Source organism: Zonotrichia albicollis, chromosome 7 (genome assembly GCF_047830755.1).
Source record: "Zonotrichia albicollis isolate bZonAlb1 chromosome 7, bZonAlb1.hap1, whole genome shotgun sequence".
In the NCBI taxonomy this organism is placed as follows: domain Eukaryota; kingdom Metazoa; phylum Chordata; class Aves; order Passeriformes; family Passerellidae; genus Zonotrichia; species Zonotrichia albicollis.
Genome location: NC_133825.1, coordinates 33,340,939 through 33,366,085, shown reverse-complemented (window position 1 = coordinate 33,366,085; position 25,147 = coordinate 33,340,939). Strand labels below are relative to the sequence as shown.

Sequence of the window (25,147 nt, the reverse complement as noted above, 5' to 3'; positions counted from 1 at the left end):
GGCAGATTAGGAACTGATAGTAATGCAATAGGTTGGCAAACCCAAGATGTTGCTTTTCAAAAGTAAGGCATAGTTTACTGCTCTTGAAGAGAAATTTTGGCAGGAGGCTAATCTGAACAATGTCCAAAGGGTCAAAAAATTATATTTTCTATGGGATGCATTAACAAATGTAATTGTTCTTAATCAGTAAAATATTTACTGGTTTATTGAATAAAACTGTATTCTTCACATTTAAAGTAGACCAATATTAAATCATTTTTAATTCAGTGTTTTCATCAAGAGTAATTTATTTTGATTGAAAGTTTTAATATGACTCACAGTTTAAATTCATTCAAAAACATTTTTTAATAACGTTAAGATTGTGACAATTTATCCTTAGCAAAGTCATATCATAGACTACATTTCTTTTGGTTACTGAAGTTACAATAAAAGCCTAAATGAATTTTAGAAATATCAATAACTGTAATTGCTACCAAAACACTACATCTCTTAAAAATTTCATAGCTACAGTTATTGTGGCTGTTAAGCTGCAGCTGTCCACATTGATGTTTTTATGCTGACACCCCCAGGTAATCTTCATTATGGGAAATGCCATGAGAAAATAAAATGTAGTGAATTAAGAAACATATTAAGAATGCTATAGAAATGCTGTCATTTGCTTACATTTGTATCTTGTTTCATGTCAGTTTTACTTTTGAATGCAAATGAATGGGTGAGATTATGGTATATTTTACCCGTGAGAGAGGCAGAGGAAAGTCCTTCAGGATTACTTTATTCTTCTGAACATCTCGTCTTGTGCTTGGCAATGAATTCAGTCCTGCACTCTTAGAGACTGAAAATGAGTTTCCTTAACATTAAAACTTTTCAGAGATGGGACTTCAAGAGATTGGTCTGTGTCAAGGGGAAACTACATTGATGTTGTTAAAGCAGGATAATTAGCTAACTGCATGACTGCAGAGCATCTCTAGAACAAGAGACTGTTGTCAGAATAGGAGCTGCTGTCTGTAGGAAATGTCAGGCAGGAGAGCAGCCTGTCCTTCTAAAGACTGCTTCCAGAGATTGGCCTAGTCACTCAAAGCAAGGTGTGAGCAATGGAACATGAAAAAGTAAAATTTAGCTATGCAAAGTCAGCTGAGGCTGTCAGGAATTTCAGGGTTTTTCCCTTGTGCGGATCTTGCCTTTCCCCAGTTAGTGTTACTGGAGCCATGTTTCTGGCTTGCATGTAGACATGCAGATGAACAAAATCCTCTCTTCTGAAAGGTCTGTGCCTAAGGTGAATTCACAGCTTGCTAGAATAGTGAACAGTACCGGGGAACATCAGGGTTATGAGAGTAAGGTAAATAGGATACTGTCATGCACCTATAGGTAATTCAAATATTCACTGAAAATTAGTGTATTGTCTTTCCCAGCTATCCATACTGGCTATTATCAACTGAACCCAGAGGCTTAGGTAGTCAGTCTCTATGATGGTACTGGAATATCTCAGAGAGTTGATCTCCATCAACAGGTATATTGAGAGATCAAAACCTGTTCCCTCCTGCCCAGATGAATGCTCAGATGTCGTGGATTAACCCCAGCCAGCAGCCTGGCCCCACACAGCCACTCACTCACTCCCCCACCAGGGCAGTCAGTCAGTTTATTTGAAGACTGTGGAAAGAATGAAAATGAACCTGTTTTTTAACTTCTTTTACCAAGAAGCACAAAACAATAGTAACCTTGAATGCCTGTAAAATGTGTAGGAAATAAAACTTTTTTGCTTCTTTTCTCAACAAGAAAACTGCTACTTTTGTTTTTTATTATTCTCAAGCTTTGCAGATATGGAAACCACAAAGTATCAAGATTTTGTTTATATTACTTAAAGTTTTCCTTTACATATATTAAAATTCCAAGCGTAAGTATAAAGTATTTTTTCTGCTTATATGTAGTTAATGCATTACATTATTGACATCAGGATGGTGTCAGTATAAAGTAAGAGCTTGGAGTCATTATTAATAAACCTTAGCAGTCTGAAGTACATTCTTCCCATACCAGTTGCCAGTATGTATCTGTCTGCTGCTTCAAGGAAGGAATTACAAGTCATATTATGGGAGATCAGTACTGTATCTGTGTTTTCTTGTGTATTCTGTATAGTTTGTTAAGTACAATTGTTTGACTTCTATTGCTGTCAAGTGCGCAGAGGCAAGGTTGGGAAGCTGCTTCTTTTCTTGTCTCTCAAGTGATATCCAAGTAGTTGAGTAGCAGGAAATTTTGACTGCCAGTACACAAAGCAGTTGATTCATAAAGAAAAAAATTGTGTCAAATTAAATTGGTTTTCATAGATCAGTTTTCATGTGCTAGCTTTCTTTGATGTATCTGAGTTATTGAATCTCTCTGTGTTTCAAAGTTCTAAGTTAAAAAAGGATTAAATATTACCTTTCCTGAAAGATACTTTCTTAAAGCATTCTTACTGCTCTTTAAAGTGACAAAGCCAGGACACAAATGAAGATATATTTTCTCTCACTCACTGAGTACACCTTTCATTCTAAACTCAAGTGTGTAATTGTCTACATCAGTCTTAATTTACTTATGGAGGCTTGTGGTACTAAGTGCGTGTATTTCATCTGTTAGGACATACCAATTAAATCCACCCATACAGACCATAAAAAGTTAGATCAAAAAAGCAATACTGAATGCCTCAATTTAGCAAATTAGAATAATCTGTAAGGGATTCTTAGCTGTATAAAATATAAAACATATTGTGCTTCACAAATGCAAACTATATTAAATACTCAGCTTGGTTCCTGACTGCATTTTAAAAAAAACAACAAAAAACTTAAATTGTGCTCATTACTGTTTTGGGTGCAAAATTTCTTTCTAGGGTATTGCAATAAGTGTGAAATGGGCTTAGTATCTGAATACATTCCTATATTAAGAAGAAATTTAATTGTATGATATATGGTTTTCATACTTCACTTTCAGGGATAAAATTACATTTATGTCAGTGACAATGGACAATATAAGATAGATTTCTTAAAGGTCATGCTTCTGTTTTAAAGAGACCTCGGTAATACAGTAAAACCTGTATTTTCTGATAGTTTAGGCATACTAATGATGTTGAACTGATGTCTGTAAGGAATATATTGACCAAATGAGCAGTAAGTTACTGTGTATTTAAGTCAAAGATGATGACCACTATTTCTCACTCCAAAGTCTGACTTCCAGGGAAAGATACAAGACCAGATTTGCCAATAGACTGACCTGGTCCTGGAAATAGTGTTTGTCCTCCCATGGCTTCAGCCATTTGGATATATACACTTTTCTTTATAAAATAATGATGTTTCAGTGTAGAATATCTTAATGGTGTGTGTTAAATTAAGTTCACAGCCTTTCAGAAACTGAATAGCTTCTTCAAACTTTGAAAGTTGTTTGTGATAATAAGTTGCTGTTATTTCAGAAACTGGTAATTGATGGCTAAAAACTTCTAGATATTGGGGAGATGTAATACTTCAGTGAAGTAACAGAGCATGTAAAATGGAAATATTTTTCAGGAAAATTAAGTACAGAGTTTATTAGTTCAAATTCTATATATTTTCCATGTATAATTTTAGGAGAAATCTCAATGTCGATCACACTTCTTGAAGAAAATGTACTAGCTATATGGAGGTGAAGTGCCTAAATTGCTGGACAGCTTCGAGTTAACCTTGTAGTTTCCTCTTGGTTATTTCTGGATCGCTTTTCCCAATGCACACTAGAGGGCAATCTGCTCCTTCCCAGGGGAGGCTGCTGCTTCTGTGCTGGCTGGCGGTGATTCGTGTTGGAGTACAAAATTAATGGCAAATTCTTGTACAAATTATTGCCCTGCTTGGGTTTAGTATGGATTGTTTACCTACATGTCTCTTGATAAGCTGTGTAATCTGTAGTTGTTTTGATTTTAGTATGGTAAGTAGGAAATTCCTTCCTTGGTTTGAGTCCTGTCATAACCCAGTCAGATGAAAGAATCAAGTTGTGGCATGTCTCAGTTCCAGCAGTGATGCAGTCTGAAGCAGTGACTCTCAGCATGTGTCGATTTGAATTTCTTTTTCTGGAACTCAAAATTAAGACCCCCTGTGCCTGATAGCATAACGTTGTAGTACTGAAAGAAACATAGATGCATTCTTATGATATGACTTTAGAAGGTGTCATATCAGCCTGCTAGACTGCAGACCATGAGTGTAATTTTGTAATTTAGCAGACTGCTACTCTAAGATAGAGATTTCCATTCCTGTTAGGATAGGTTTATAAAAGAGGAAAACACTGACACTTTATGTGTTTTTAGTAAGTTCTTTTTTACAGCTTAGCTGGATTCATGATTTCATGGAATGAAATAAGAAGAATCCTGTATAAACATTAGCCAGTCATCAGTTTTAAACAGCAAACTGTTGGCTGGTTTTTGTTCATCTATTTTTTTCCCTGGATATGCTCTTTTTTTCCCCATCATCATTTTTGCTTCTGAAGACAACTTAAGAGATCAAAATATGCTTCAGTGGAATTGGCTCTGTAAACCTGACCAGCATTGTGTTGTCTTAGTTTTTCAGTGCTTTCAGTCTTGGCAGTGGTTGGAGCTTATGTGTATTTGGAGATGGTGGTGTTTATTTTGAGTTAATAGAACAATACCAAGTTCATGACTAGTTCCATAAAGACAGACTTGAAGTATTTTCTCAAAAGGTACTGCTGAAAAGTCCATCTAGAAACCTCACACAATCTGCTTTCTTTCATGAGAAATAGTGTATGATTGTTTGCTCTTGCACTGCATTCAGAACAGTAGCTTATGGATGTTTTTAATCTGTTGTGTGCCTTGCCAGTTTCTGTAGGATTTTGTCAGTTTACCCACCACATTCAGTGTGCAGGAAATGGCACTTCCAGGAGAGAATTCCAGCAAACACCAAATTGTCAGTGAAGTGCTGTTGGTCGAGTAGTACACAGCCAGCTAGAGTACACTTTACCTTTAGAGGCACATGGGTTTGGGTCACTGAAACACAAGTTCATAATTTTGTTGCAATGTTGAAGATCCTTTGGTACTTTCTCAGCAGTGGGGGAATGATGGGACAGGAGGGTAATTCTCTAAGCTGCCTGGAGTCCAAATAAGTTGAGGCTGCAAACCACAAATCACACTGTAATTCCAGAACCTCATAAAACTCATTCTCTTAATAATGACTGTGTTACAGATTTAGAGCATGTCACCCTGAAGATGGTGATGTTTCCAACTGAGTCTTCTGTATAAGATTATACAGTGCTTCACTTTTCTCTACAGGAAGGAAGTTAAATTTAAGTGTTCAATTAAGTTAATAAAATAGCTTTGGAACACCTAAACTTTATCAATACTTTGGTGGAGGGGGGGTTTTAAGGGGAGTGAGATTTAGGAGTTTAAAGTTGCCAGGCTCTTTGGTGCTATGAGCTGTTGATTCCATTATATTAGCAATTTTGTCTATAGAAAATTAGAAAATTAGAACTAGCTATAAAATGTATGCATTTTATAATACACTTTAATACATCAGACATTTCAAGCATTTACTTGCATAATTCTCTCCTCCAAAGGATTGCTATTTTAAATCATGACATCAGAGCATGTGGGGTTTTTTGGGTTTTTTACTTGATCAAAATTCAGTGTCATTTTCATGCAGAATCTTTTCCATGCTATAATTGAATGTTGATTCCTTGTGTTACTCCAGGAAGTGGCAAAAAGAACGTTTGAAGGATAAAGAACATCAAACAGCTGAGGAACTTTCTGAAGAAAGTGATGTTGAATTTGAAGAGGGTTTCAAAGTACCAGGATTTCTCTTCAAAAAGCTTTTTAAGTATGTATTGTGTACTTTATTTCAATATGATGCCATTGTATGCTGTTAATATTATTAGTAGTAATAGTCATAGTGAGTTCCAGATGACCTTTGCTGTAACTTTTACTTCAGTGAATGATGCCTCAACTTTACTTCAGTTGTTTCAGTAGGATTCTTTCTTTAAAAAAGATTTCAGGATCAAACTTCAAAGAAATAAATTTATTGTGAGCACAAAATGCAGTTATGTAAAGGTGGTAACTTGCTGATGTGAATATTATAAATGTGTATTAACAAAACCATGAATTGAGAAGCTCTCCTTGTCTATTTGTATAAATGCATTCTTTCATTGATATATGCTTGCTCCTAATTCAGGTGTGGAGTGGTAGAATAATTTTACTTTGAAACATAAGATGATGGTAAGTTGTGATAAAAGAAAACAAGAAGTATGGTGTTTCTCTGATTGAGTGGAGTGAAATTGTCTGCCAGTAGAAAATATGGAGAACTTTTTCTTTAAGTAACTACTGAAACTCTTTTCAAAGTAACTGTTGGTAATTCATATTATAAAATAATCTTGAACATTTTGCCAGGTAAAATTTCAAAATATAGAGAGTAAATTCTTAATTCCTCTGGTAGATGGAAAACACTCTACAACTCATTCTTTAGTTATTTAATGCTTAATTACAGATTTCAACATAAATGTTTTCTGTTTCAGTTTTTTAAAACATAGTGCCCCATGATGCTTTCAAGTACATCTCAAAAAAAAAAAAAAACAACTACAAGTTAGCAGCTAACCAGTTAATTTTATCCATAATCTCTCCCTTAAATTTCATGCATAATGGGCTTGAATTCAGTTTTGTTGGCAACATTTCACACAGCAGGAAAATCTTCTCGTCTCTTGAAAGCAAAGTCTGTTGAAACGTTACTGTAGTAGAAAGCCCTGGTTTATAATGGGTGTGTGTGGTAACCCTTCCAAGAGAACCACTTAGTCTTGACCTCAAAGAAATTATTACTGTTGTCCTGTAGTCCTCAGAAGGAAAGCACTAGCTCTGAAATGGGGTTGAATTAATGCCTTGGTTGCTGGGACCATCCAGAGCCAATATGTGGTCTCCAGTTGTTTATGCGAAGGTACTGCACAAATATTCATCTTGAGGACGGATGTGTGGTCTGAGCAACCCGAAGGGAAATGAAATAGAGCAGTCACTAAAAATTAATCTTGAAGATGCAAGCCTCACTAATGAAGGGTATCCCTGCAAGCATGAGTCAGTTGGCAAAACTTCTTAAGTGGTTAGAAAGATCAATTGCGATGAATGATTTGTCTGACTTGTAACTTAAATGCTGAAATCTCCAGTGTAGGAAAGCCCATGGTCAATAGGCATTAAACTGTGGAGTTCTGAGCAAGTTTAGTACAAAACAAGGAAGGATATTGGCCCAAGAACATGTATAGCATGTACTTAAAGTGATCTTCCTGCATAGTTAAATTCCAAAGAAATTAGCACATGCTGGAAATAGGAGACCCTCGGGTTTGTTTTTTGGAAAGCCTGTTAAAGTGGACAGTCTGTTTCTTCCATGCACACTTGTCTGCTTTGCTAAATATTGATCAGGAATAACATGGATGCTGCTGTGGAACAAAACTCAGCAGACCTGCAAAGATTGCCTTTTTCCATCTGCATAAGCCCGCAAGTACGCTCTCTCTATGAAAAAGAAAACAGCCTTCACCACTGTTTGCTTCCAGTGTGTGATTTCCCTGATAAATCTGGAACACAATTTTGTCTCTGCAGCAATGCAGCTGAACTCTGGTGTCTGCTGGGGTGAATTTTGATGCATCACAGCATGATTGCTCATGTGCAGTACAGTACAATGTAACTATTTTGGAGGGCCAGCAGCACTTTTATTTAGTTCCAGAATATTTTTGGAATTAAAAAAAAAAAAAAAAAAGGAAAAAAAGGAAAAACTTTATAAAAATTGGTGCAATAAAAGTGTAAGGTTGAAAAGAATTGATTATCTTTCCATATAACCACAAAAATGGAGTTTCGTTAACTTTGGAATAGTTACATTGCATGTTTATATGATCATACAAAAACGGCACCTGCATCTTTCGTGTTTTTATATAACCGTGCAGTAGAATTTTTCACAAGCCTAATTATGTACTGTAAGACTTTCTTAGGAGAAGGAAGGAGAGGGAGAAATATGTTTATAAATTAACCTAATCTTAAAGCTCTTGTATTATTTTTTAGTATTACATACAGTTTGTATTAGGAAGTTATTGAATGGTTGTCTTCTGAAGAGACATGCTGAACATTTGTCTGGGGGAGCACCTTCTGACTGGAATTAGGGTTATTTTCAATTCTTTAATGTTTTTCAGAAGATGTTTTGTCTTCATAAAATGTAGTAATGATAGCATCTTAATCCAATTATAGCTAATCCTGCAAGCCATTTCATAGTTGTTTTATAGATTGCTGCATTTTAAGGTGAATTAATTTCTAATAAAAGGGTTTCTTAAGGGCTTCGTGGCATAATGCTTTTGAGACACCAGCAGATAGTGTGATGTCTGAACCATTAGATGTGTTCTTTGATCATCTTTTTTTAACTACTCAAGCCATTTGTTTGTCTCCATTTAGCATTCTCTAAATCCATACCAAACTCATCACAAATTGATTTTTAATAGTACTTTGTAGACACTAGTGTCATTAGCTGTCAGTAGTCCTAAATATTATTTGTTCAAGGATGGAAACAGGATTTTGAAATGCACCCAAGAAATCACCTAAAATGAATGACCCCTATTTAAAAAGTGTTCTGCTCTTTGTTGTGCTCTGCACTCCAGAAATTCATGCCATCAAGAAAATTTTCAGTAACCTTTTTTTCCTGTAAGTTACAAGGCACTGAGGTGCTGAAACATGTTTGATTTCTTTAAGTGATTTAAAGGTATGCTTTTTCATTTATTTCTTTTCTTTTCAATTTAACCCCCACATGATATGTTATTCCTACTGGTTTCACTATTTTGTTTTATTATAAAAAGGTATGTCCTAAAGTGATTCTCAGCCCAGCATCTTATCTTCACCTTTTTAGCTTGCTGTCATAAATCTTGTTTTTTAGTCCACTTGTTTTAAATGGAATGTATTTTACATCATTGCTTGTACCATTTCCAGTGAAGGGACTGGGAGTAGAAACTACCCTGATGCTTTCACATAATGCTCTGCTGTATCCCCTGCACTGCAATAGTTTCTATTGCTTAGTCTTGGGTTTTTTCTTCATTGAAAGAGACTAAATATTATTAAATAAATTTATGTTTTAAAAAAGTATGGTTTGGCAGATGTGATCTGTTTTTGTAGTAGAGTATGAAGTCTGTACCCCTTACAAGTCAACCTTTTCCTTCACTTCAAGGAGTATGTTCCAAATAATATTATTGACTAGACCCTTACATCTTGTCTTTTGTGAAAAGCTAATGCTTCATAAGAGTAACTTTCAAAGTTGCTTTTAGCACTTAAAATATATATGAAATAAAATACCCTCTAATTACAATGACTGTCGGTTTAATTAGAAATGTTTTAGTGTTGCATAAAGAACGAAAGTCACATGTAATGTCTGAGTGCATCAAAAATGTATGACCTAGTAAATACAGCACTCATGTAAAACACACATCCAGCATGTTACAGTAACTGGTATGAGAACCTTGCCAAATGATTAATTCATGAGTACTTTCTGTTATGATCTGTATTATCAAACATTTGCCATCTTCTTTTTCCTTGTTTTAGGTACCAGCAGACAGGTGTTAGGTGGCTTTGGGAATTGCACTGCCAGCAGGCAGGAGGAATTCTGGGAGATGAGATGGGATTGGGCAAGACCATTCAGATAATTGCCTTCTTGGCAGGTCTGAGCTACAGCAATATGAGGACTCGTGGTTCAAATTACAGGCAAGTGCTTCTCTGCAGACTGTCAGTCTGTGGAGCTCAATTAATATTTCATCAGATGTATTACTGGTGGAGGAGGGTCCTGTGAATTATTAATGACATTTCAATTACAATATTCCTTTAATTCTTTTAGTGGGGGACATCAAAGGAAAAATTTTACGAGACAATGGAGCTGTAGGGCAGGAAAAATTAAACATGTAACACTTTTAATGAATTCCAGGCATTGATGCTTCATTTTGCAGATGAGCCACGCTAGATATTTTGGGTCAATACAGTGTCTAAGGTTACCTTCCACAAATGGATTGTTTACAAACTCAATTACATTAATATCAATAGTTTACACAATATGGAATTTTAAATTAGATGTAATACCTTTAGTTCCATTTATTAAATTTTACATTAAAATATTTGTTCTGGCAAGCCACCAGGTAAATGTTTTACAGGAAGTAGCAAGCTGATTTGCAATGAAAGTTAGAGTTTCTGATGGGCAGGGAATTATCCATGCCAAAAATTAGTAGTAAGAGTAAAACCAGTAACTTATGCAGAGGAATTTCAATCTGCTTATGTTTTTTTGTTGTTGCTGCGTTTCAAGACATATGCTAGTGCGAATGGCCTTTCTTACAAGGTATTTTGTGGTTTTTTTGTTACTGAACAATGCTTTGAAATTGCTCCTTCATAGGTGGTGTTACTGGCAAGATACTTGTTTGCATCCTTAGATTTGCAAACGCACACATGAATAGTACTTGAGTTTTCTACTTCTGTTGACCTGTTTACCTGATGTAAATAGCTGCATGAAATTTAGCAACTATCATAGTACTGTACGAAGCAAATAATTACCGCTATGTAGAGGTATGTTTAAATTATGTTTAACTTGTACACAAATTGTAAAATAATGCTTTAAAGAGAAAATATTCCTGTTTTCTCTCTGATTTCTTTCTACTATAGTCTTAATATAAAAATAAACTCCATAGATCCTTCATTCAGGCCAGCTGATTTACTTTAATATGGCTGCCTGGTTAAGGATGCTATTATACAGATTATTTTATATTCCCTACCCCACTTGGGAGACCACTGAGTTGATGGAAATCCTTCAGGGACATCTCTTGACACTGTTAAATAGCACAAAACTACAATAAAAGTTTGAAAGAGCCAAAATCAATTTGCCCACCTAAGTTACAGTGCTCTTTCTGCATGTAAGATAATGTGTTTAGTTTCATGTTTTGTCTGGTGCATGTCACTGCATCATGACAGTAATTCTGTGGGAGGAAACAAGGTTTAATATATTGGTGAAGCTTGCTCTGATTTTGTGTGTGTGATGCTGTAAGGCAGACAGTCAAAACAACTTCATCTTTCATAGTGAAGTGTTTTCCTGCCCTGGGCTGAGAAGGCAGTAATATTGGTTAGCAGTTGTACTAGTTAACTTGTTTCTACTTGGATGAGTGCAGTCTGATAGGCAGGAGATTTCCTGGGCAGCCTTTCTGCAGGGCCAGCACTAAGAGGGGCAAAGCTGTGTGCTCGGCACTGTCAGTGTCTTCCAGCCTAGCTTGGGTTTCCTTACCTTGGTGTGTAACAAAAACCTTTTGCTACACACTTGCCTTCATTTATTTGAAACATCAGATGGGAAACTGACAGAAAGTTTATACACTGATTATTTACCCGTCTGTGCTCTTCAGGATACTGAGACATAAATATAAACAGCTCAATCTCTACTTTGAGTGGCAGAGATTAATTTCCATGGTGCTTAGGTAAATAAAAATCCATTGCCCCAGAAAAAGTGTGTTGCTCTTGCTGCCCTGTTTTCTTATTTTCACTAGGGTTTAGTTATTGTTTCAGCTTGAAAACATGATTTGCCAGTCCTTGGAAACATTTGGTTATAATAAAACATTTTTGAGTGTTTAAAGTTTATAAATATAGCATGAGTACAGTTTGCTTTTTCTTGGTAGTAAGTTGCAGGAATTTGAACTTATGTGCAATTCCAATTGCATCAAATTAAATAACAACAAATAGAGGATTGTTGTTATTTGGGCTGAATTTGGGCTTTATAAACCAGAAGAAAGAGATTTGGATATATTGACCAAATATGACATTGACCATAAGCTATTAGTACAATGCAGCTGTGAAAAAGGGACAGAATACAATATGGAAATATATTTGGAGTAAGAATAGGGCAGTATTTTCATCTTGCTACAAGGCACTAGTAAGACTTTGGTTTTGAACGTTTTAAGTGTCACCTTTGCTCAAGGAAAACAAATATAAATTGGATAGGCAGCAGAGCAGATCTTGCAGTGTTGCAGTGATTAGGAGAATGAAGGATGCCTCCCAAGTGTAGCAAGCAGAAGTATATGATTTGTTTTGTTTTGTGGAGCAGCTCAGACTGGAAGAAGCTAGATGACTCTTTTATATAAATAAATAAAAGCTCTCAGGAGAATAATGAAATGTTGGCTAGTGGAGAGTGGGTAGAGTCAGACTAGACACAGAAGAATTTTCACACAGCCAAGCAGAAAGGGAGTGGAGTTTCTGAAAATTGATCCAAGGAGGTGTGAACTCTTTGTGTAAGCTGAGGGGGGGCAAAATCTGGATGAACCTTACATGTGAGCTTGTGTGAAAACAGACCAGAGGAATAAACAGATGTATTTTGTTACTACCCATGAAGAGTAAGAAACTAGTATGTTCTGGGAAAGTTGGCTTTTTTGCTGTAGGTGTTTTTGAGAGTAGTAGCAGTGATTATTTGGGTTCATGGCATAGTTGAAGTTATTTTTCATGTCTCCAAGTTGTTTCTTCCCTTTGGATTGCAGGGAGTTTTTTAATTAGACCATGTAAGGTTATGTTATAGTATTTCTTCATAATAAGCAATGTCCAAGTTGTTTCTCTGCATATGTATAAGCTTTTGATAAAGAATATTATTTTTTCAGCAGTTTCTGAAGATGTTAAGGGGCTTGGGTTTTTTTTTAAGCAGAGTATTGCTGTTGTCTGAGAAATCCTTTATTGCTATCAGTATGTGATCTTGAATATCTACTGTGATAGTAGATATTTTTTTGAGTTGATAGTAGATTTTTTTGAGTTGTTTATTTAGTGTCACTTGGATAGTACATGGACACAGATCAGTGTATGATAACTGAAGTATTGCCTTTGTTTGCAGAGTCATTTTTTCCATTTTTTAAAGAGCAAATATATTTGAAAAATAACTGTTAGTAACCAGTACTTAATATATTTCTTACAGGATTGTTGGTATTTATTTGTGGCATAGTATTTTCTATTTGGCTGGTGTGCAGGGGGTTTTTCCCTTCTTAAACCTTAAGAGCAGCTCTGAACTTCGTATACAGAATATACAGAAATACCTCCTTAGTAATTCTCAGAAGCAGTAATAAAATTATGAATAAGAAACTTTTGAGACAGTTTGAGCCAAGCTCAGATCTCAACATCCATGAATGATATAGTCTGCCACTTTAGAGTCCTTGTCTTATCAATAAACTATGGTGATGAGAGTACAATATATTACCAACATGAAGCAGAACACCTGTGTGTAAGTTCATTTGTGAGACTCTAGCTACACATTCTGTATAATAGAAGTAATAAAATTATTGCTTGTTAATGATTTCTTTTCACTTATAGAAACAGCAGTCTCTAAAACCTGATTTGTAATATCACAGGAGGAAGTTCCCTTATGCCTTATTGTTTGGAGCTTTTCTATTCCTGTTTAGCTTGATAGATGCATCCATTAACTGTTCAATGAGTGGATTCTTTTTGCAGTACCCTCTTCATCTTCCTTTAAAAAACAGACTTCCAGGAAAACAAATTGCCAATTAATTTCCATAGCTCTCATATTCCACCTAAACAGTAAAGTATGTCATTTTAATGTGTGTATTTTAATGAGCCACTTGATGCAAATTATTTATTTCACATCAAGGGTTTTTTCCTTGAATACTCTGTTTTAGGTACCAGGGATTGGGTCCAACAGTGATTGTCTGTCCAGCTACTGTGTTGCATCAGTGGGTAAAAGAATTCCACACTTGGTGGCCTCCATTTAGAGTTGCTGTGCTCCATGAAACTGGTTCTTATACAAAGAGTAAGGTAATGATTGATGTTCATTTTGTAATTCTTGAGGCCTTCTTTTTTTTTTGTCACTAGCAAAAAGCAAAATCCCCTGTTGCTTAATTGCTTAATGCTTCTGTGTAGGAAAGGGCTTCTTATGCCCTTTCTCTGAATGTATTAAAAGAACAAAAAGTTCATTGTCTTGTATAGATTTCATAGTAAACTGGACTAAAAGAGGGTTGACATAGAATACATGTTTATTATGATGAAAATTTGTATTGCCTGAATAAATTAAACATAGTAACAGGTTTCTTGCTTGATTTTTCCTTGTGCTGTAGTCCATGCTAGGAGTTTGACTAGACTGTTTGTACACCAGATAAATGCTTGTAGCACTTGTGAATTCTCTTCTTGCATTTCTTAACATCACTATGTCATTGATCTGATATCTAATGTGTTTTGCATGCATGGATAATTTCTCTTCAGTTGGTTGCTGTCAGTTGGTATCGCTCACTCTCGTTTTCTTTAATGACAGAGTAACTTTGTTAGTTTACATTGTTTCAAGCATTGCCCTTTCTGTCTTTCATTTTTCTTTGACAGTCTCTTCATATGCATGTTCTTAGTCTGTAGCTTAAGTTGGAAAGCCTGACTTGTCTGAAGTTTGAAACTTTGGTACCTTGCAGGAACAAAACAAGGAAAACTTAGATTTTTATTTTCCCCATCATATTTCAAATGTTTAAATGAGTTTTCAGGATTCAGCACAGCATTTTAAAATTTCTCTTTAAATATTTATTGAATTTCTTGTAATAACATTAAGATTATGTGGTGCTTAATTGCACTTGATTAAACGTATTCTGAAGTAATTGATGCAGTTACAGTACCTAGCAAAAAAGGAGTAGCACACTCTAATGTGCTAATAGCTTCCTGTTGTTCAATTAACTTGGTGTGTTTTCAAGCCCTAAAAGTCTGTTGACCTCAATAACACGGTCACATGTCTTCCTAAATTAAATCATGTGTGCTTATTTTGGGCTGTTTCTTAATTAATGGACTTGACAGACTGACTCAAATTTTTCCATCTGCAGGAATAGTAAGGTTTTCAAGATTTTACCTTCCCACTATCATCACTCAAATGCATATTCAACAACTTAAAATTGAAGATGTAAGCACTTTTGAGCAGATTTAGAGAACTGAACCTAATGTCTCATCTTCTAAGAGCTGCAACAATGCTTTAAACAGGTGTCACTGATAAGGTCTTAACCACATGCACATTTTTTTCCTAGATGCCTCTTAATCAGAGAAGAGCAAGCTAAAGTAAGGAAAAAAAACAACTTTCCTGTTTTACTTCCCCTGTACCTGCAGTAAAAGTTTGCTACTAATAAATTAGCATAAGTAACACTTGTACACTGAAAATATGTCACATAAAATACAGGACAGGTGATTTACTCCTGCCTGGGATTTCTTTTCAAAATACATTATGAATACTTTAGTTCTGATCTTACAGCAATTCCCTCTGCTGATAAACTATGGCATTGCAGAAGACTACTTTTGCATATCTTAACTTTGTAATGCTCATCCAGGGACCATTCTGCCTTTAAACTCTGGCATATGACATAAAAGAGTAGGTTAAATTAAATAAATATTAAAAGAGTGGTTAAACTGCATAAGTTCTTTGAGATTAATTTTACTTAGCCAAAAGCCAACTCCCTGTTCACCTGTAGTCTCAGTGTGGCACAGGCTTGTTTGGAATTAACAGAAAATTCCAGGATTCACCTGTTCTATTTGTGTATCCTAGTTTATCCTAAAGTAAATGAGAAGAATTTTGTGTTGGACAGCTCCAGGAGAGGATTGGGGAACAGAACTTTATCAGCTTTGGAGTCAGAAAGGTCATTTCAGCCTCTGAGGAGGCAATTGTCTGAACCAGTGGTGGAACATTATTGTCCTCCAGACTAAATGGATCATCAGTGAAGATTTTAATGGATTTTGAGGACTACCTTATCCTGTAGTGGTTGACCAGCAGGTTGTGGTAAAACCAAGTATTGCAGCTTGTTCTGTACAAGTCTGTGAAAGAGGCATAGGTGATTTCTAAGGACAAAGATTAATTGTAAAAATATTGGTTGAGAATTTCAGAGAAAAAGGGTTAAGCAATGACAGATATCCCATAAGGCAGAACACTGTTTCATAGCAGAAACACACAACAGCTGAAGTTTCATTTGATAAAATTTAAGTTGATGTTTTAGGTGAGATGGATGTATGTAATTTTTCCCATAACATTGTCAGGAATCCTGAAATCTTTGCAAATACTAAATCTTTCAACATTGGTGGAATCATATGGAATCATATTTTGTGAATAGGCATTTTCTGGTGTACCTTCTAAGATGCACAAGCATTGATGCAAGAGCCTGTCTCCCAGCTCTTCAAAGGCGCCCACAGAAGTATTTCACTTGACAGTGAAGAGTAGGGAAGACATCTGTTCTGATTGTTTCATCATAAATTGATTCTAGGCTCTTCAGTTAGTGACACTTCTTTAGTGTTACAAATGAACTTTGAGCAATGTGGTAAGTGAAAGGCTCTCTGATTTTTACCTTTTTACCAGTTTGTTCGGGTTTTCTTTGCAAGCAGTTATAGGATTTTCACAATAATAGTGTGAAATAACTGCCTGAATTGTGAGCACCAGATTGGCTGCAAATCTTGTCAGCCTGTTTCAGCTCAGTCATTGAGACATCTCACTGCTATAATATTTCTGGAGTTTTTAGCATATGCAAAACTTCAACAGAGACACTCATTCTTTTTCTAAAATAGCAATGGTAGAAAATTTTGACAGTAAAGGAGGGAAATATAAATTTCCCATTTCATCCCTTGGACTATGACTAAAAGTCTTCAGCTATCTATAAGGGAAGGCAGATTGGTATTTTAGATGATGTAAGGAAGACACAGTAGCAAGTTGGAGGGGTTTCCAAGACTTTTGAGCTTGTGAGGCATTTGGATGAAATGTAAAACTTGCTCTTTTTAAAAATTATTATTATTTGTGATTAGAGAAGATTATTTAGCTTTTCTAGGATGATAAATGTCCTTAAGTTGGAGCAGTAGGTGGTACCAGATTTAAGTAATAGTCTTCCCCTGTGAAGTCAGCTTTCAGTTTGAACAAGGTATAGCATTTGTGGCTAAACGTCCTGAAGTGCTGTCTTATGCTATTAAGCTCCTACCATGGTTTGTCCCGTTGTTTTAAAAAACTTCTGTTGGCACATGAGCATTTGTAAATCATAGAATGTAAGAGGCAACGTGAACTTTGGTTATCGTGTCTAACATACATTTTATGGAAGAAGGCTGTATTTTTTAAGTTCAAGGCTGAACTTTTAATTTCCTAATCTTTAGAAGAGGCATCACTGAGGTTAACAATTCTTTCTGATGTTAGTCACATACTGTTTGTAGATGTGTAACTTTGCATTCCCTTATTCTGGTCAAATGCAGGACACACAATGCAACCCTAGAAAGTAATTGTCGAGTTCATGATGCTTGCAGCTGTGAAACCATCTACTTGAAGATGACTTTACACATGGAAAATTTTAGACCTTCTGGCCTCACAGTAGAGTACATAATCTACACGTAAAAAAGTCAATTTCAGAGCTTACAGTTACCTGTATGATTGCATATGGAACTTGTGTTTTAGGAAAATGCTCTGAGTTAAGAACCAGACTCAGATAAAATTAGTATCATGCTCCAAGAAGTAGCATTCTTGTTAAATATGTAATAAGTGTTTTAGCTCTTTTTATTGCAACTTTTACATCATTAAAAATTATAATGTGTTCTTTTGAAGCCTCTTCATGGTGCCATTTAGGATTTTTGTTGGGGCAAGGAAATAATAAAGAGGTTTTATATGTTGAATTTATGGATCCCCAGGCCTAATGGTTGGTTATGAGACGGTGATAAGCCTGCTGAAGAATGCACTTTTGATTCACAAATGATATATGGTTGGATAAGTGACTAGATACTATCTCTGACTTCATGCTTGCTTCAAAGATAGCTGAATGTTTAGTGAATTTTGTAGCTGTCACTATTCTATGTCTTTAAGTTCAGTTTTAAAGTACACATTTTGGTCTAAGAAAATTACCTTTTTTTTTAACAACAATACATAAGAGTTCCGATTTCAGGTCCTCTTAAATATTTTTAAAATACTGTCAAAAAAAGAAAAAAAATCTTACTTCTGTAAACATCAGTCCAAAAAATTGTCCTGTTTTTGTACCTTCAGAAACAAACTTGTAGGTACATTGAGGTACTAAGAGGAAAAAAGCATTTACTTAGAGATATGTCCTGAGAATAAATAATGAACCTTTTAGCTGTAAGAAATGGTGCTTGCCAAAATTTATCCAGTCTTTGTACATCTCCTGTGCTCCAGGGAAGACAAGGCAACACCATCAACTTACCACCTAAGGCTGGGAGAAAATACTGTCCCTGAACTGTAAAGGCCTGAAGTACTGTGCTAAGCAGAAATCCAAGTTCATAATTACTCATTGTACTCACATGTTCCTCTATTCATTAGCATCAGATAAAGGCCAGAGTGCAAAATTTCAAAATTAGGTAACTCCTGTGTAATCTGGCATTAGTAGGATTTGTCTCTCTCAAGCACACTTTTTTTTACTTAGTATAACAGCGCATGACCTGAAATATTTCATTGTAGTGTATTTCCAGTGAAAAAATAAAATCTATACATGCCTTAATCTAACTAAACAAGAAAACTGTGGATTAAAGAAATAAAATATATACATAAAAATATATATTATATATAAAATTATATATGTATTTTATATTTTAATATATTTATTTACAAAATATTGTAAAATATCCTGAATTATAAAATGCCACACCCTCAAGAGTTTGTATCCAATATTAGATCCATTAGCATGTTTTAAAATATTTAGAATTATTCCAAGAACAGCACTTAAAGTGAAGGCAACCTTGAAAAGGTACCCAATGCAGTAAAATGAGACTTAGTAAGTGTTGTACTGTGAGCTGATAAAATTGTGTTGTTCTGTTTCTTCATTGTCAGCACAAATCCTTGTTTATTAAAAATTTAGCTTGAAGGAAACTTTAATTAATTACAGGTTCAGTAAATCCTGACTAGGATTCTGCCTTGGTGTGTTTACAATGAATGGCCTTCATGTGCCTGTGTTTCACTTCTGTTCTCTCTGCTACCTGACAGCGTGATTTATGGCTGTTGTTTTCTACGAGTCCACTGTTTGCCCTCTAGGAGGGATTGGTCTCTTGAGCCTCCATAATAACAGCAGCACTTTCACAAAACATCTTTTAATGACAAGAGTGTAGCATTCTGTAAGTCAGGCTAATTGCAGACATACCCTATTAATTGCAAAAATTAGGAGAGGTTACATATTTTACAAGCTTTTAATTTTAAATCACCCGAGATGATTTGTCTTAAGTGTTTGGGTAGTGATGTCTACAATATTCTATGACAGACCATTGCTGAGAATTGAGAAAAGTTGCAGACTATGGATAATGTACCAGGTAGAATTAAGCTGTGGATGTCCACACCTGCAGAGAAATCCTGTTCTGTCTGTAATACAAATTATTCTAAAGATTACATATTCTCTTGAGACTCGTGATACCAACATTAAATAATGTGTTGTGGTTTTATCAGGAGATGATAATCAGAAAGCAGATATTCTTGAACAGTTAAAAGAGTTTTTTGAATCTTGGGGGGTGTGTGAGTAAGTAATTTTACAGTAAAAGATCATGGATATTGACACTATCTTAGTTTTTGACGTGGGTTTTTCCCTTTTGTTTGGTTTTTAATTGTTTTTTGTGGGTTGTGTTTTAATTAAAAGGCACTTCTAGTAATAAGGGGGTTGTCTTTAGCAAATTTAGTGGTGGTTGTACTTTCTGTTTTTCCCTTCTCATCATCTGCTGTTTAAGTCTTCTAGATTTATACATGGAGGATAACTGCAATAAAGATGAGTCCTGAACACTGTCAGAAATGATGTAGACTGTCCCTGCCCTACATAACTTGCAGCTATAAAGACTAGTAAAAACCTGGGGGAAGGTTAAAGCTTACAAGAGAAGCACAAAATTTGAAGATTGGTAGCAACTATGTTAGTCTTATAATGAGAAAATTTAGACAGAATTTAGGATTCAACAAATATATTTTTGTATTTGTTTTTCAGTATTTCACTTGTTTAATTTTCCTCTAACATTCTTGCTTGCAGTACACAAAGCTGGGTTTGTGAAGCAAATATAGGAGAACTTGAAGAAACCCATTACCTTAATCAAATCCAGTGTTTGCTTTTTCAGACATTGCCTTTAAAGAGTTGAAAATAAAAACCACTTTTTCCTTCTGACCAGGCTTTTGGTAAATTCTGATTTGCTGTAGTATTCAGGTGCTTCATTCTTTCACAGATGAGCTAAGAATAATATAATCAAAATCTTGCATATACTTATTTTCTTTGCAAAGTGAATTATAGATCTGCTTTTATAATCCTTTTATACATACCTTGGATAGTAAATCTCTGTGTGTGTAGCCCTGAGGATTCTGTCCCACTGATAAAGTTCACCTTTTGTTTTTAGGTGAAATTAATTCATGAAATTGCTTCATGCCATGGGATTTTAATTACATCTTACTCGTACATTCGTCTGATGCAAGACAACATCCACACATATGATTGGCACTATGTCATTCTGGATGAGGGTCACAAAATCCGAAATCCAAATGCTGCAGTCACACTTGCATGCAAGCAGGTACTTTATAAAAAATAAATGTATGTGCTCTGGAGGGAGGTTTCAATGTCTAGTAGCCTATCATAAAAATATATGTTTGATCATTAAAAAAGAATAAAAGCATACATCACAATGGTCTGTATTTGACTATTTAACTTACTTTACTTTTCTAATGAATTTACATGGGTAAATTTACACAAGTGTGGTAGAGGAAAAAAAATATAAATTTAAAATTGCATAGTAATTTACCAGTACTGATAAATGTCAGATTGCTGGTGTGAATTTTCTGCTAACAGTTTATGAACAATGTATTGGAGAAATCTGTTTTTTTCATGAGTGTGAGGCCATGTATTTTGACATGAGAATTTATTTATGGTGAAATTGAATATCCTCTGAGGTAGGAGGCAGGATACCCCAGGAACCATGAAAATAACTTTCTTTTGGTTTTGTGGTTTTTATTAATAGTTCCGCACACCCCATCGAATCATCTTGTCTGGCTCCCCTATGCAAAATAACCTAAAGGAGCTCTGGTCCCTCTTTGACTTTATATTCCCAGGAAAATTGGGAACCCTCCCTGTGTTCATGGAGCAGTTTTCTGTCCCAATAACCATGGGAGGATATTGCAATGCCTCTCCTGTCCAGGTAAATGCATCCAAAATATCATTTTGCTTGAAGGAAACTGTTCCAGCTGTTACTGTTGTTTCTAAACTGACTTCTAAACGTACTTAATGCTCTATGTTCTAGACACTAACCAGAAAAAGAGCTGTGTGTATGCATTACTGCTGCTTGTGTAAAAAAATCATTCAACTGAGACTGTTTCATTTATACAGGAGTGCACTTTATATACAAGGTTTTCTTGTCAAAAGCCCTAAAGTTTAGGTCATTAGAAGTATTCTTTGATGTGTAGATAAACAGATTTGAGTGGAAGGTGACTGATACCACATTTTAATGTATTTAAATAGAACTTTCCTGTTTGCTATCAAGCTTTGGCAAATCATGCAGTAAGTGGAATCCTTAAATCCTGTCGAGAAACAGTTTTTATTTTAAAAAGCTAAAATAGGTCTAAATTGGAAGTCTGGAAGTAGATAAACTAATTTTGAAAGCAAATAATTACTTGAGAAATTATTTTGAATAAGTGTCTATTAATCTTTGTAGTTGTGGTTCTCAGTATTGATGGCAGCTTAAATATTTTTCTGTTTTTAACTAGATAGTAAATAAATTGTCTGCATCATAATCTACTGACTAAAATTTCATATAAATGCTATTAAACTTATATCCTTCTAACTGCTCTTTGTAATGTTTTTCCATGCATGCATTGCTGAGGTTTTATTTTCTTTTCAAGATTAAGTACTTCTCTTGTATAAGTATTAGTAATTTACTAAGTTTGCCTTTCAATTGTTTTTATATATCAATAATTTATTTTATTGTTTGTCTTGTTTTAATACAAATTAAGGTATTTTTAGCCAATATTACAGTTAATACCTATCTCACACATCCATTACCCCTTATAGAAATGCATACTCCATTTAGGGCCAGAGTGACCTTCAGTTTCTGTCATTATGGGAATTTTCTTGTACCGATTTTTTTTTAGAGGTCTCAAGTGTGCACTAATCTTCACTTATTGTCTGGTAACCACCATTGCTGCAGGCTTCTTTTTTGATCTTTACTATATGTATTAGCACTTTTTCATGAGGATCTTGGTTTTGTACAGATTTATAGTCACTTCTTTCTTTGGTTTCTAAATTAAATATCTTATTTTGGTCTCTTTTAAAGACAAATCTGATGTATCTGAGGAAGCCTTACTTACTCAGTTTTATTGTTGCTAACATGAATTTTATTGCAATTCATGTTGTGTTGAACATGTAACTATAGATTTTATTTCTTTTTATTTTATTTTTTAAATTTTAAATTTTTTTTTATTACCTAATTTTATTAGTATTTTCCTATTGCTGATTATATAATTTTTCTAGTTGCTAGAATTAATATCAAGAACCAAAATACAGCTTGTGCCTTTTCTTCCTTTTTTCAGGTAAAAACTGCATACAAGTGTGCCTGTGTGTTACGGGACACCATAAACCCCTACTTGCTGCGAAGAATGAAGGCTGATGTAAAAATGAGCCTTTCACTTCCAGATAAAAATGAACAGGTTTGCTTCTTTTCACAACTAGATCTGAGTCCTCACTCTCCCCAAAACTCAGTCTTTGATGAAAATGTGGAGATAATTTGTGCTAGTAGCAGATAAAATGGTGGTTTAACTAAAGATGAGGAGCAGAGCTTTCAAGATTCATATTCTTTCATGATTGTACTGAGTATTAAATTACTGCTGTCTTGCAGGGTCTGTATGAGTTCACTTATCTAAAAAGTAAAGGGTAGATGAAGTGTAGTCAGGGCTACTTAATGCTGTCCCCTTGGGTCTCAAGTGCATTGAAATGAGTTGTCTGTCTGTTTCCTTTTGTACAGCAGGAAACAATTCAGCATTGTTTCCTGTCATAGAAAGATTAATTTGGGCAGCAAATAATACAGAAATACTTGCTGGCAGCAAGCTAGCTGGCCTATACATTATAATAAATTTTCAAAATATTAGGCTTGTGGTGTCAAACTTGTTTGCTCTACTACAAAGTGGCATGTTTCTTTAGGAAACATTTTCATTCAGAGTAGAGGAGGTTGAAAGTATTGGTTAACAGAAATTCCTACAAATCCTCACTTGTAATTATTAGCTTCTTCTTCAGGTTTCAGTGCTTCAGGCATTTATGTTCTGTTCTGACTCCTTCCTGTCTTCCCACTTTAAAAGAGAAGTAGACATGTTAAGTCTTTGTAAGACAGTGCTGAAAGGTACATAATAAATAAATAGGCCATACTGTGTATATGCAGCCTAATGATCTTTTTTTAACCAATTTTTTAATTTCTATATACTATTTTTAACCAACTTCTCAATATCTAGATATAAAAGAATGTGATCATAGACAGTTTAAATAAATTTGATTTTTGCTCTTGCCAGTCACAGGGCACTACATCAGTTTGATATAGAGCATAATATTGGGTGCCTTGCAGGATGCAAGGAAGTGATTTTGTTCAATTTTAGCCCATCAGAGCACCTGAGAAATCATTATATTTCATGCTTAAGGTCTAAAGACAGGACAGACCACGTCTGCTAAACTTCTAAGAATTTGCAAGTTGTAAGGGAGGTGACAGATGCACAATGGAAAGAGTTTACTATAAACAGCTTTGAGAGAATGCTAACATTGCACAGTTCTAGTTTTACCTCATTGAAACTAGAAAATGGCAGCACTTCCAAAACTAAAGCGATTTGAGAGGAAGATCTAACTACTGGGAAAGAGCACATAAAACCTCATGAAACTCATCTTAATGATCATGTTTATTCTCTAAATTTTTTTTTTATTATTTCTAGTGATTTCTGTGCAGTATCTTTTGACTTAGTTTTTCTGTATGTCACATATATCTGAACTTTCTGTAGCACATGGTAAAATTCTGAAATTCCCACAGGTTGGGCTTGAGTGGTTGGTTTGTTTTGTAGGTCCTCTTTTGCCGTTTGACAGAGGAGCAGCGTCAAATCTATCAAAATTACATCAACTCTAAAGAAGTTTACCAGATTCTCAATGGAGACATGCAGGTGGGCATTAATAAGGATATTGATAGGTATGGTTTGATGGATAAAATCATGGACTGGCCCTTGCACTCTTCTAGCTGAATTCTGAGCAGTAGGGGAAGCAAACACACTGACCTCTACTCAGTTTTTGTAGTTGTCTGGTTTTTTTCTCAGAAATGTTAGATGAAATATGTTTGAGCTAGTGATCGATATGTAGTGGCATGACGAGATAAAAGTAGGAATGGAATGAGTTTCCCAGTATGTTTGTGATCTTGGGAACAAATTCTGGCTTTTTGGATGACCTGTTGTAGGTAACTGTATTCATGCTTTTAACCAATTGCCCAAGTGAAGCAAAGGAAAAGCATAGTTACTCCTGGGAGTACAATTCACGTGTGATAACTTTGTTCTGCAATAGTTTATGATGTCACAGTATTAACAGACAGCAGACCAAATAAGCAAACATCCTTGTTACTGTCTTATCAGTCACTTGTCAACATCTTGTGCATCCATCCTCATAATGTAAGTGTTGAAATTGCTGTGGCCAAGTGGAAGGCATCATTGGGGTACATTTGCAGTTGCTGGCTGCTGCTGCCTGTGTAGAATCTGCTATTCCCTGTGGCTCCTATATTGCACACATCTGACTTGTTTGACATTTTTATGCATGCAATGGATGTGTCTCCATTCCATTTTAGCCCTTGTTTGTAAGAGGAGAGGTATTATGTGTTGGCTAAAATGTGTAATTCACCATATTTTCTTGTCTTGTGAGCTGTGAAATCCATTCTCTCTGCATACCCAGGGCCTCCAGTCAGTGATATAGTCAGCATAGCCATGTATATTGCAGTCCCATGCACAGAACACATTGACCTCATTACTGTGTTGACTTTTTTTAATTTTCCAGATTTCAAAAAGTTATAGTGGGCAAGTTTTTTCAAGTGCATAGCCATTTTAATTATCCCAGTGAAAATTTTTTAAAGAAGCTTGTTCTTTTAGAGATGACTTATACAAGACTCTGCAGAAATTTCCTTAAGATGTTACAAAATGGGCTATCATATTTACTAGGGATCTGAAATTTTTGAACAGCAAATGTC

The 25,147-nt window shown here is 35.1% G+C and overlaps 1 protein-coding gene across 2 annotated transcripts in view; it reads left to right on the top strand.

The window, feature by feature from the left end:
* ERCC6 (ERCC excision repair 6, chromatin remodeling factor) overlaps positions 1 to 25,147 on the top strand; it is a 43,373-nt gene that overhangs the window by 8,963 nt on the left and 9,263 nt on the right. For both annotated transcript variants that reach the window (XM_005481250.4, XM_074544957.1), the window contains exons 5-11: positions 5,688 to 5,813; positions 9,545 to 9,703; positions 13,636 to 13,771; positions 20,303 to 20,473; positions 20,918 to 21,094; positions 22,482 to 22,598; positions 23,988 to 24,083. In XM_005481250.4, coding sequence (XP_005481307.4) covers positions 5,688 to 5,813; positions 9,545 to 9,703; positions 13,636 to 13,771; positions 20,303 to 20,473; positions 20,918 to 21,094; positions 22,482 to 22,598; positions 23,988 to 24,083 — 982 coding nt within the window. The remainder of the gene's footprint in view (positions 1 to 5,687; positions 5,814 to 9,544; positions 9,704 to 13,635; positions 13,772 to 20,302; positions 20,474 to 20,917; positions 21,095 to 22,481; positions 22,599 to 23,987; positions 24,084 to 25,147) is intronic.